This window comes from Metopolophium dirhodum, chromosome 7 (assembly GCF_019925205.1).
Source record: "Metopolophium dirhodum isolate CAU chromosome 7, ASM1992520v1, whole genome shotgun sequence".
Classification (NCBI taxonomy): Eukaryota; Metazoa; Arthropoda; class Insecta; order Hemiptera; family Aphididae; genus Metopolophium; species Metopolophium dirhodum.
In genome coordinates, this window is record NC_083566.1 from 30036901 (window position 1) to 30050784 (window position 13884).

Sequence of the window (13884 nt, forward strand, 5' to 3'; positions counted from 1 at the left end):
AGTGTGTAAAGCCCCCTAGCTACGGCCCACGTGTTATATTTAAATATAAAAAAAAACCTGGCTGCGAGGCTGAGTGCAACAGGAATTACCCACATAGCTGCTATATACTCTGCAGCACGACGAGATGGATCGACAACATACGCTGCTGAAGATCTATAATATTATGCAAGAGCAGAGAGCCCACTAGGGAATTATTTATTTTTGCCGAAACAAAAATGTTATGGTATGATACCTTACCTTTAATACCTAGCATATCATTTATGAAGTGCTGTTGAGCAAGTGCCAACTAACAAACTAATATCATTCTGTATAATAACATAAATCGAAAGGTGACTCGGGGAGGAAATGTGCAGCATGCAGCCACGCGGTGGTGTCCTTACGACCTTACCTGGAAGAAGAGGCAGAAGCACACCCACTGGTAGTAGCCGTACGTTTTTCGGTCGTCCGCCTTGCCGCGGGTGTTGTCCACGCCTGGGTACGGGACGGCGACGCCCACCTTCTTCTTGAACGCCTCCTTGATGGTGTACGTCGAGTGTATCCAACAGTACGTGTTGAGCACGTCCTCGGGTATGTCCTTGGTGTGCACGCAGTCAATCGGGTTGCCGACGTACTGCCGGGTGGTGACGATCAGGCTGAACGCGGACAACAGCATCACGGTCAGGCTGTAGTGGAGCCGGAACACGGGCGAGTCGATGTGCACGTGGCTGATTTTCACCAGGCTCTTCAGGCCCCGGAACACGTCAAGCATGGCGTACCGTGCCGGCGGGACACCCCATCCGTAAGCACCGCCGCATTCCCGCAACGGTCGCAATCGTCCGGGCTGTCAGCTGTCGCTGTCGGCGCCGTCCACGTCGACGACGACCAGCAGACGGCCGCCGCCGACCGCACCCGCGGCCGACATCATAGTGGCCACCGCGGTGCTGCTGTTGTTGTTGTTGTTGGTGGTGGTGGAGGTGGTGGTGATGATGGCGACAGCGGTGCTGCTATCGCTGTCGCTGTCGCTGCCGCGGCGGTCGTCGTCGTCCTCCGGCCTGCGGCACAGTGCCGCTCCTTCTTGTCGTTCCTCCGCCAGACACCTGCGAACGAAACGCCGGCACGTCATTAGAATTTATATTATACAATGACGTGTCTTGTCTACGAGAGAAAAATTGTGAAAAAAATATTAGAACCATTTTTTTATAAAACGCAAGAAAGACGCATCAAGAACGAGTAACAACCTATACTCAACAAACCACGTGTTAAAAACGGATCGAGGGAATAATATTCACTATGAGGTGGCCGTTTAAACCGACCGCCCCACAAATGATCACGGGACCGATCTCGCCAGTAGCGTATACTTTGATTTAAATTTGAATAAATTGCAGTGTGGAGCTACCCTACCCTATCCCGATTCCCGGCCACGCTAAGACTGCAATAAAGTGCAAAAAGTAGTTCGTTCAAATATTGCACGCGTTCAACGCTTCAACGACATACTATTAAGGTATCGTTTACATACGATACGACGACGAGTTTGCGTAACCCTAAGAAAACGTACCTACGTCTCGTGATCGATGTTCGCGTGTCATGATGATATTATTATATGATGCCTACACGCGGTGGATATTGTGTTTCCGATACGATATAATAACACGTCCGATCCGGAGACCCAAATACTCAGCCGTGTTCGCCTAACGCGTGTGGTAATATTTAATATACACGAACGCGATTGGTGGCGCCGCGACGACGACGTATAACATGTCGAAGGAAACGAATAATATATTTTGTTTGCGCGGGCCCGACATGCCGCACGATATTATTATTATATGATAATATACGCACTCGTATTTCAGCTTACGTCATTTAAGTCGAAGAAGAAGAATAATAATATGCTTGCACAAAACCCGCGAATTTCCTCACAGCGTGCCGCCACGATCGGTTCTAAACCAGCCGCGGACGACCGTTAATAACAATATTATTATGCGCGGCCGATTTAAAATTGCGCGCGGTGTTTCGTAATCCGTCCGTGTGCGCGTTTCCAATTAGACGAATTATTATATTATGTGGGTATAGGTTCCTTGAAATCGGCCGTTGCGGCAGACGAAGAAGACTTTGAAAAATAATAAAAACTTCTTACGATAATTATTATTATGGTAATCGGTAGCGTATATATTATAATATATAATACACGCCGTATGTACATTTTGACGTGTACGCGTATTTTAATTAATATAGTAATATGTATACAAGAATCATAATATATAAGCTCGTGTAAAGTGAAGACATACCCGGTCTGGGGAGGTACGTACCACCTATAGGCTATAAGTACACGTGACTCACGCGACACGATTATCAACGAGTAAAAAAGTATAACGACGACGACGACGACGGATAAGACGATAATAATAATAATAATAATAATAAATACGCATAAGACGACAACGTCTTTCGGATGTTTATGTATATATATATATGTGTGTGTGTGTGTAACCGCTAACAGGGTTAAGATATATTTTGTATTAATATGATTACTATTATTATTATTATCGCATACACATAATATGCGGTCGTGTAATAGACGTATATGCACAGTGTAATGACGACTGTCTGCTCACCGCCGCTGCCGCCGCCAAAAGGCCGGGACCCTAAGAATACAATATTCCTCGTCCCCCAGGTCGTAAAAAGAGAAATAAAGAAAAACGTTAAGACGAAGCCATTTTTATCGTCACCCGACGGACGAGTTTAGCCGGCGAGGGGTGACCGACTCGGATCTGGTTTCGGATTATGCGGCACAGAGAGTATACGAGACACAGAATAATATTATAAATCAACCTCTATAATACGCACGTGATGATAATAATTATGTACAACGCGTGTCGTTCACAGATTCTTTATACGGTTTATGTATTTATTAATATTATTGCCAGCTTCTATATAATATAGCAGCGCGTCTCTAAACGACGGTAATTATTTTGTTATTATTATTGTCGCCGTAAAATAATTTTAACAAGCTGATTCGACGCTGAGGGACAAGTAACACTATTATGGCGTACCCTGGTAGAGTCGGATCAAAACCGCTGTTGGCAACCGTCTCACAATCTCGCCCCGCGATCTAAACTATGTCTTTCTGAACATAATAATATTATTATCGTTCGGTAAACCGTTCTCGATTTACGAATCGCCTAATAACGATGGGCCTGATACAACCGATAGGTATTCGTCCTATTTTTTTTTTCGATCATTATTAGATAATATGCATTATGGCGGTGTTTATCGTAAACCTTTTAACAAGTGCGCACCGCCAACGCCGTCGAGTAAATAAAAAAATCGGTAAACGCAACCGCCGACTGACTTTATGTACCGCATAGATACAGCTATAATATTATTATTATATACCGGCACGAAAGCGTTTATTTCTGTTTTCACGCCACTGTACGTATTAAAACGGAAACGTAAATTAATCGACTAAGGTCCTCGACGAGACATTATTGTATATTCGTTCATTCAATAATAGCATATTGCAAGCGCGTGTGTTGCGGCTATCGTTATACCATCTACCAGTATTCTGGTTACGGTTTCAGAAGTGTACTCACCGTCGGGGTTATTTTACTCCACTATAGCGGCCTAAATTGAAACGCTTCTAAAAAATCACCATACGCAAGTATAAAATATATACGACCTATAACACTTACAGAGTGCTAGAGTGGTATTATCATCGTGCTCTGTCTGATGTTTAAGGAAGATGCACTTTTATTATTGAAACGTGGTCGATAAATTTAGTTGTTGACACACAAGTTTTTATCTGTAAAATAACTGATTAAACGCATTGTAGGTAAGTATGTTTTTGAAACGCATATTGTTCAAAAATTATTGCTTATGAGTTATGAGTAAGGCCCGGCGCCGGGATTTCAATGCAGAATGCATCTTTTGGGTGATTTAAGATAATTGTTTCCATGTACCAACAAATTTTGTTTCATGAAAAAGATACTTCAACAATAAAAACTTTATTTTGCAATTTTCAGTAATTTGGTTAGTTTTAATGCATATTTGTAGATTAAACAACTTACTTCTTTAAATTTAAAAATTTATAATATTATCAAAAGATAATTTATTAATTTATTTTCTTGATGGTGTAATGAATTTTCGGATTTTTCTATACAAATTGTCAATCGTTCTATAATACGCCGCCGCATCAAATCATTGATCAAATTTTTTTTTAATATAAATATGTTAAGTAAATTATTTTAAGCTATTATTGTAAATAAATTAAGGAGGTAACAAATAATTCATTGAATTAAAAAAATAATTTTATCTAACAATTTTTAAGGGAATTTTTTAGCTATATTTAAAGCTTTTTTAAGATTTTTAAAACATTTAAATCCGGGCACTACTGATGAGGTAATTTGTATAAACATAAACTAAAAAGTAATTCGTTTTATTATTCATTCCGTTGAAAACACGATTCAAAAACAATTACAGATAAACTTATTTCCCGCACCAAATCTATTTAACATTTTATTATACATTGGTCATAGTCGATTGAGAAAACCGTCAGTATCATATTATGATATAGATTATAGTTCAGGGTTTCTCAATCTAAGGTATGTAAAAGAAATCTTGCTTTATAAAAAAAAAATATATCATTATAACCGTTGAATATCGGTTTTGTCTATAGCTTCTAATTCCTATTTTGTGTCATCGACATATCTGTGCAAAAAATACACGTTTCCACTATATTAATACACAAAAAAATAAATATAGAAATAAATTGAACATAGAAAGGGTTTAAAAAAAAAGGTTAAATCATTTTCTACATTCTCAGTTCTTATCTGGAGTTCACCAGAGTTATAGTCGTCTCTAGTTTTGTTACGTTATTGTGATCCATTATCTCTTAGTTATCTTCTAATAAGATTTTTACGTTCCACTTATAATGCATTTTACCAGTACTAAATGTCTCGTGGCCTCAACTCATAAGGAATATTTACTCGAGTGTTCTGCATGCAAAAACGTTTTTCCCCTTTTTTCACACACGCTACTGAGCAAAGTTATACAAAATGTCAAACAATACGTTCAATTTATTTCTATGTTTATTTTTTATTTAAATTTCCCAACATGAACCCTGATATTGATGTCCTCGTTCATTCAAAACAATACCAATCATCTCATTTAAGGATTAAAACCATAATAATTATAATAAAAAAAAAATAATAACTGTAGGTACCTACCTAACCTACCTATTTCATTTTACATTTGAGCATTAAATATTTATATTTTCATAATTTTTTTTCTTCTTTTCTTTTATTTTTAGTATCAATTACAAAGGTTATAGTTTACGATTTTTTTATTTATAATTTTATAGTTAATAATCTAGTTCTTAATAAAAGGTTCTTGTACATGTAAAATAACGTATACATTTTTTAATAGACAACCAAAAAAGGTTATTAGTTCAAAATGGTAGAGTACGCGAAAATGTTTAAAATGTGTACCTTTAGTCTTTAGGTAGAACTTGGATATAAAAATATTGAGAACCGCTGTCATATGGCATAGGCCTAGGTACATTGATCAGTATTCATTATTCAACATAATATTATTAATTAATAAAATCGAAACGATATAGGTAATATTTTACACATATTTAATTGTAAATTACACAGAATACTAGGTACTACTAACTTGGATCGTGTCACATTTCCGTGTTCTTTTCCTTTAGACTATAAAATAAAATGATTTAAGTGACAATCTAGACAGATTATTGTTATTTTTTTCGAATGTTGACCAACTACCAATTATCTGTGACATTTTTCTGACCTGTAGTGTAGTTATCGCATTGTATAAAATTGCACTAAATTATTATTTTTGGCATAGTTCAAGATTAATGGCATACAATACACTTTTTTACATCTATCATTTGACCAAATTAAAGGAATGCTTTAGATTTTAGCTGTAAAAACAACATAACCCATTATAATAAAAACTGATGTGACACGCACTAATATTTCGTAAAAAGTTTTCGTAATAGACTATAATTAGTAAAGATACAAACTAATCTTCACGATTTTCGGGCTCAGTATAATATTATCGAATAATTTATTATCGTTGATGTCGAAACACGAGAGTAAAAAACCTATATTTAAAAACTCCAGTAAATAATCCTAGTGTATATTATATTTATTTTTATCAGATTCAAAATAAACATAAACTTGTAGAAATAACTACTGTGTGTATACTGTCACTAGTAGGTGGTATAATTGGTAATATTTATTATTTAGTAAGTATACTTCGAAAAAAATGACTTGTTTAACGTGCGCTCTTTTACTAATCAAAAAAACAGCATGTTAGTTTTTAAAGAAAAAACATACAGAACATGAATTATTTTTAGTGGTAGCTTTCGTTTTTTAGTTAATTTTAATACACTAATACCTGATTTTCAAATTCAACATGTTTTTGCATAAAACCCTTACTTTTACATAGGAACACAGAGCCCTTTGATTTTAGAAATGTGTAAAATATAAATAGTCTGAGCTATTTTCTAAAGATATTGTATCAAACATTATTTTTTAAATAATAAGCAGTAAAGTTAACAAAAATAAATAAATAATATTTATTTCACATTCCTGGTTTATAATTTTTTATTTAATAAGTAACTATAGTAAGTACGTATACTAACTAAATCAAGAGTTAAAGTGGCAATATTGTCAATAACCTAAGCCAGAGGTTAAAGTCGTCCTGCAGTCATCATTTCCAACTAATTTAATTTTTTTTATATTTGATTTGTATACAAACTGTATGGTACAAATGGGATACAAATCGGGTAAAAAAATATCAAATCTGCCCGAAATTGATTGGTCGTCTGCTGGACGTTCCGGGTGCCTACATGACAACATCATTACAGAACCTGAACTTAAGATTCGATTTTACGTCAAAAGGAAAGGGTATACATTGTTTTAAGAAGGGTATAAATTAATACAAATCTGGTACAAAAAGATGAAATTGGTTAGAAAGTAGAAATTATGAATTACGGGTAACTTACGGGTGCCAGAACAACCCACCTCCAAACCAGTGTGTCGCAACAAATAAATAATTGTAAACTGCTTCTCACATAAATTAAATAAACGTTGTTGGTTAATGTCGTGTTTGGTAAAATAATTTGAATCAGCACTTAAAGTACCAATCACCAGTTTAGATTATAAAATGTTGTATATTAATGGTATCAATAGAATTAATATTTACGTAAGACATAGGTATTTTTTTCGAATCAGGTTTTTTGAAAACCCGTGCCACGTGGTGAAAAGACTTTCCGATTAGTGATGATCTCACTAAACGTTGCTTTGGTTGTACCGCGGAAATGTTCATTCCATACACCAGAGACTTAGGTATGAAAAAATTGTTTTATTTAAATAGAAAATATGTGTATGTAAAATCAAAATGTAATCCTAACCTAACAGACAACAGATTTAAGATTCAATCCATAGTTTTTCGAATGCGAAAATCTCTCATCTCGTCGGACAAAACGAAACGGTGATGGTTCGTAATGATGTTATTATTATAACTTTATATGAGTATTGAATATAATAACTATTAAGGTATAATATATTTAGGGGTCAATCCATGTCAAGATTGTAGCGTATTACAATAGTTAAAAACTATTATCAGACGTGTGGGAACGCGAGTTGCTTTTTTTAACGGTGCAGATGTGATAGCGACGAGACGACGAGTGACGTTAAAACCCGCGCTCGATACCGATCAGGTAGGGTATAATAGGTCATAGGATTTGTTAGGTAAGGTAAGACTATAATTTTATTACATAGATGGTACTCACTTTTTCCGGTAAGGTAATACGGCGACGAGAAATCCGCGTTTCGGGGGTTGTGTTTTTACTCAGAAACCGGTTCCGATGTGCGAAACCCCGAGTATGGGCTCTTACACCCCCGATAAGAATGATATGATTATCAAATCCCACACTGGTGTATTACAGGACGTTATGATAGTGTATATAAATGACGCGTCGGCGGCTGAAGACGATGATCGCTGTCGAAAAGTGTCGGCTAGCGACGACCGCGGACCTCGCGCGATAAACCGAACCGAATCGAATCCGCCAGCGTTTAAGTATAATAATATAATATATTATTATTATAACTTACAATAATATTATACTTAATAATAATAATAACATGATATTATCGTACACTGCTGAAGTTATAATATTGTTTCGCGTGATTATGTTACTTGTTAATGATATTATTATTGTGCGTCGTCGTCGTCGGCTACACACGGCGGTGGCACTCGCACGACTTGTAGACGTACGCACAGACGCCTAAGTACGGAGACGGAATCCCCTGAGCGCGACCACGTCTCCGCCGCCCGCCACACACGCACGCGATATTCGCTCCACACACGCGTTCTATATTTAAATCGCCCTTCCCTTCGCCCCGTTCGCCAGCCAGACAGTGTGTGTTAGTGTCGGCGTGTAAGTTCGAGTGTGTGTGTGTGTGTGTGTGTGTGTGTTGGTCTGTAAGCGAATGTAAGTTCGAGTGAGTGCGTGTGGTATAGAGTTTGTGAGGTAGTGTGCGTGTGTGAGTGTTGCGGTCTCACCGATTCGATTGACTCTCACTCCGGAGCGCCTACAAGTTCGTTTTGTGTAAGACGTGTGTGATGCTTGTGCCTACCTAACTATAATAATATATATAGAAAAAAAACATGGTTATAACTTATAAATAATAAGTTATAATATTATCATAAAATATGTACTCTCGTCTCTCTCTCTCTCTCTCTCGTCTCTCTCTCTCTCTTTCTCTCCTCACTATCTCTCTATAGGTACTGAAACGATCGCGATTTTTCGAATCATTCGAGTCGAATGTGAAGACTGAAGCTGCAAGATACTAAAAAACATTTTTTAAACCATTGTGTGTTTGGTATGAATTTCGACGTACTATACGTGTATATAAATTTTATATGTATATAATAGGTATGTAATATTAGTTCTGGACTTCTGATAATAAATTAATCATTTGAGTGTCTGTTTTGAAACATATCAATAGTTCGTTCCATGTGAAGATAAACTTGCAGATCTATAAATTTACTATAAAGTTTTCTATAATTTTGTTTTAATTGCAATTATTTGCAGGTACTTCTTTAAATGTATTACCTAGGTACTATATTAGTTTATATAATTCTGATTAGTGATTGTTGTAAAAATTGTATTATACTTTGTTGGTCGCTTCTGTTTGTTTATAATTTATTGTTTTATTTGAACCTTTATATTATATAGTTGATTAGTATTATTTTGGACATGCGTTATACACTTACACGTATCTTATCAATGTCATACAAGTTTCTGCTAAATCGTCAAAGTTAAACGTACACCAATATACACTTTGTACTGAGATGCATTTTTGAGCCGAGAACTGTTAACAAATGAAAGTCAAAAGACGATGTGAGTGAACACGCAGGATCCAAGTGAATTTTGTTCTGCCACAACATTTTCCTACCATCCATTCATTATTTACACTTAATTAATGCTCGATGTGATATTTAAAAAAATATATAATTTGACTATGACACCAACGAAAATGATAAACACTTATTCCTATTTAAGTAGGATGTTCGTAGTCTCCACCACTTACAACTCCATACCACCATACCACGTTATACTTTTTACACCACTAAAAAACTAGGATACGTCTCATTGTGCCGATTTCTCAGACAAAATCGTAAAGCTTTCCCTTGTGTTTTTTTTATTTTGATAAGTGATAAATTAACGTTTGATTTTTATTTAATTTGGCATGGAAAACACTGTAACGTCCTGTTTAGTGTTCACATAATGCTTAAAATGCAAACATAAATGAAACGATTGAAGTGGACCAAAATGTATCTTATAGTCTTTAATTATGGTAAGTTGTTAAGGTTAACTATCTCACATCCTCTGCACCTATATAGTATAAACTGCATAGGTATACCACACGGTCCATACCGCTCTGGAGTTTGGAAAGCATATACGCAAACCCGAATTAAGGATTAATTGGGCCCCGGGACACCATACACTTAGTGGGCCCCCTTTCAACGTTAAGTTCAAAATAATTGTATCATTACATATTAACGACTTTAAATTATTGTATAATATTTTACATAATTGTCATTGTACACGGGATTTTTTTAACAATTATAGATCGATGTTATGGAATTTCGTTTAAACAAAAAAAATTGTTTCTTTATTTTTAACAGGAAATTTTTTTATAACATTTTTAAACACGCAGTTGTATACCAAAAATAAAATCGACTTTATTTTTTTAAATAGTAACCACTATATTTTTTGATGGATTCTGGTAAAGCTTTTTTTCTGAAAATTTTGACAGTCAAATGTGAAATGATCAATTTTGGTTCGCTAGGTTATTAACTATGGTCCTCTAAAGTTTAGTATAATATATGCATTAGTACTTTTAACAGAAATACCTAATTTACAAGAGCTAAATAATTTTTTCTTATGACTATCTTTTTATATACTTAAATAGTTAAATCAAACATCAGTAATCTAAAATGCTCAAAAAAAAAAAAACATAAACAAAATTGTTGGCAAACATAGTTGATTATTTATAGTAATTTTTCGAGGTATAAAATTGAGAACAATTTTATTTTATAATTATTAAAATATATTTTGGGGATAAAAATGGGCCCCCAAAATCAATGGGCCTCAGGACCATGCCCCCCTTGCCCTCCCTTAATCCGGGCCTGCGATATACGGTCCCGTTTTCAAACAACCACACTTTGTAGGTTTATTATAATATTCAACGTTGTACTTACGTGGTATTTCTTTTTAATTTATTCGAAAAACTGATTTCCAATTCAACGCCTACGCATGTACGGGTAGCACTTTGCCAAAATCACGAAACACGCTGTTAGTATAGACGATTCCGTACAGTATAGTTGCAGGTGACAGTAAAGAGTAGGTAATATTTTTCAAATATTTTTTCTTCGTAGGATCATATTATACACATAACCGTTGAATGATCAAATCTAGAAAAAACGTTTGATATTTATAATTATATATAGGAACATAAAAAAAAAGATATGCCTAACATTTTTAGTGTTACATAATATTCTATAAAAATAATATAAAGATTTTTTCAAGCGTATATATTGGTATCATAAAATCAATTTTTTTTTATCAATCGCACTCAATAAGTCAATTCACGACCACCAAGGGATATACATATGTATTATGTATAGGTAATTTTATATCGTAAGTAATACCAATCGGCAATCACCGACGTATAATTTGGTTGATAAATTAATTGAAAAACTTAAATATATATGTTTGTAATTACCTAAGTATTTATTAACCAACACCGCATTAAAAACTTTTTTTGTATATATTTTTAGGTAGGTTTCTTTTAAAAAAAAAGAGTGACAAGCCTATATTATTCTTATCAAATGTATAATGATTCAACATTACATAATATTTTCCATTCGGTAATGCCAGTCAAGTAATATGTTTTAAACCTATAATATATAAAGATATTTTTTCTTAGTTTGACTGCTCTATTATACGTGAAAATATTTGTGAATACATACAATTATTTACTATCTACTAAACCTACCTACCTATATACGAAATATGTAATATGTATAATGTATGGATATTATTCAGTCTGCCCATATATATGGATAAGTTTTTTTGGAATAATATCCTTCATTAGTTCGTTATAGACTAATTTAGTATAATATAGCTTGAGTGTGTATATGTATATCTATACTGCAGTTCCCCGCTGAGATTTTATATTGAAACTCGGAAGTTTACGCCATAGAAGGTTATAGTGAATCATATCAAATTTTGTTCATTTTATATTTGCAAGAATGTTATAACTAGGGACCGGATTTCAATGCAAAGTGAATATTTTTTTGGTAGATCATACACAATGCTTTTTAAGTACATAATTCGTTTCACGTAACCAGGGTTTGAATGCTACAAATTTTATTTTGCATTTTTTTACATTTTGTTTACATTTTTTGACGTTTTTTTCATTTTTGGGTCATTTTGTTGGTTTTTAATGCATATTTGTTCAATATAGATATACAATTTAGCAAAGCTGGGCAAGTTAATGATTTTTTTTAACTCAGTTAAGTTAAGTTAATATGCACCAATAACAAAAAGTTTAAAGTTAAAAGTTAATACACATTTTTTGTTAACTTTTTATTAAGTTAAAAAAAAGTTAATTTGTTTATACAACGCTAACGTACTTAATTTTTTTCCAACCCAAAACTAAATTATAGGATATAGTGTTAATACTTTATACAGATTTCCATATAAGTAAGATTCGAATGATATAAATTTTTAACTTTAAACAATTTACAATACATATTTTTTGACATGAAAACGAAATAGATTGAAATAGTGAAATCTTATAAAATTAAAAACAAAATAAATTAACTTAACTTACTTCTTAAAATGAAAAATTAATTCGTTAATTTCACGTTAATTAAGAAAGAAATTTAATAAGTTAGCAGTTAAGTTAATGAAAAGCCAAAAGTAACTAGTTAAGTTAAAAAGTTAAAATAAAATTAACTTTTTAACTTAACTTTAACTTTTTAACTCGTTAATGCCCAGCCTTGCAATTTAGCCTATTCAAAATATTATCTAAAGATAAATTATTTTCTTAATATTTAAGAAGGTTTATCGGGTTTTTCCATACACAATGTCAATTTTTTTTTCGATTCAGTTTTTATTTTATCTTAATTTATTATGATTACTGTGGAGCATCACCCATATTCGGTCAAATAACAAATAATCAGTCAGTTCGTGTTACATCATAGCAGCATCATAGCAGTCAATATTTAAAATTAAAATTTTTTTTTAATAAAATAATAAATCAATAAATAATAATTATATCTTATTTATAAATTACAATTTGTACAAAATATATATATGGCATTTTAAGGTCATTTTTGTGGTAAAATGCATTTTTGAAAGGCATTTAAATCCAGGCCATAGTTATAACTTATATTGTTATTTATATTATAATTTTTTCAATATAAAAGTAGACAGGGAAGGAAGGTCGTAGAATCAGTGTTATTTTTCCGCATTAAAGGAAGGAACGCGGATTTATGGGAGGTACAAGTGTACAACTACACTCCCCATAAAATTTCAAACGTCTAATTTTCTTTTCAATCGAAATTCATAACAATTTAGGTACCTAATAGGTTATTAACTATTATAATTGCAACAACTCTTTTATAAAGGAAAAAGATCCCATCAGGAAGAAAATCCCACGTACCTACTGCTTACAATTATAATTTATAGCTCATTATTTCAATAGTTGAGTCACTATGATAACATTAAAAATTTAAAAATAATATTTATTCATTTCAAAACAAAATTATAAAGAAAGAATAGGTACATCTGCGTTAAATTTGTCATAATTTTGTTTGTACGCTATATAGTATAATATACTAGTATAAATTATTATGTTATATACATCAAATTAAGTAATTCTATATACTGCTATCATAAAAGATTCGTTTATAATATTTATGTACGAGCATTAATATGTGTCCTTATTGAATAATAAAGAAATTGCTTATTTTTTATTTGTGTGTGTAAAAATAATAATTGTAACCTTCAACCTAGTACCATTTATTGTATTATACAATATACTATGTTTAATCAATGCTACTACCTATAAAGTTTTAAAAAAATTGGTTATTCGTGATTTACTATATCTTTCGAGTAGGTAATAAAATAATTTTTGCAGTATAAAATAAATTGATATATAAATGACATTTGACAATATGACATAATAAGCAGTAGTACGCATGCAGTATATATCTATAGTGATAAGTTAGTTATCTACTTCAGTGATATATGTGTATGTCTTGTGATACATGAGCGTGTGTGCGTAAAATACATGAACTAGT

The 13884-nt window shown here is 33.2% G+C and overlaps 1 protein-coding gene across 2 annotated transcripts in view; it reads right to left on the reverse strand.

Moving 5' to 3' along the window:
• LOC132948277 (innexin shaking-B) overlaps window positions 1–10978 on the reverse strand; it is a 48539-nt gene extending 37561 nt beyond the window's left edge. The window contains exons 1-2 of one of the 2 annotated variants that reach the window (XM_061018688.1): window positions 10774–10978; window positions 389–1076 (exon numbers count right to left, since the gene is read on the reverse strand). In XM_061018688.1, the coding sequence (XP_060874671.1) occupies window positions 389–748 (360 nt within the window). In that variant the 5' untranslated portion in view covers window positions 749–1076; window positions 10774–10978. Of the gene's footprint in view, window positions 1–388; window positions 1077–7795; window positions 8298–10773 lie in introns of those variants that run through there. The other variant, XM_061018687.1, reaches the window with a different exon arrangement.
• Between the last annotated feature and the right edge of the window lie 2906 nt (window positions 10979–13884).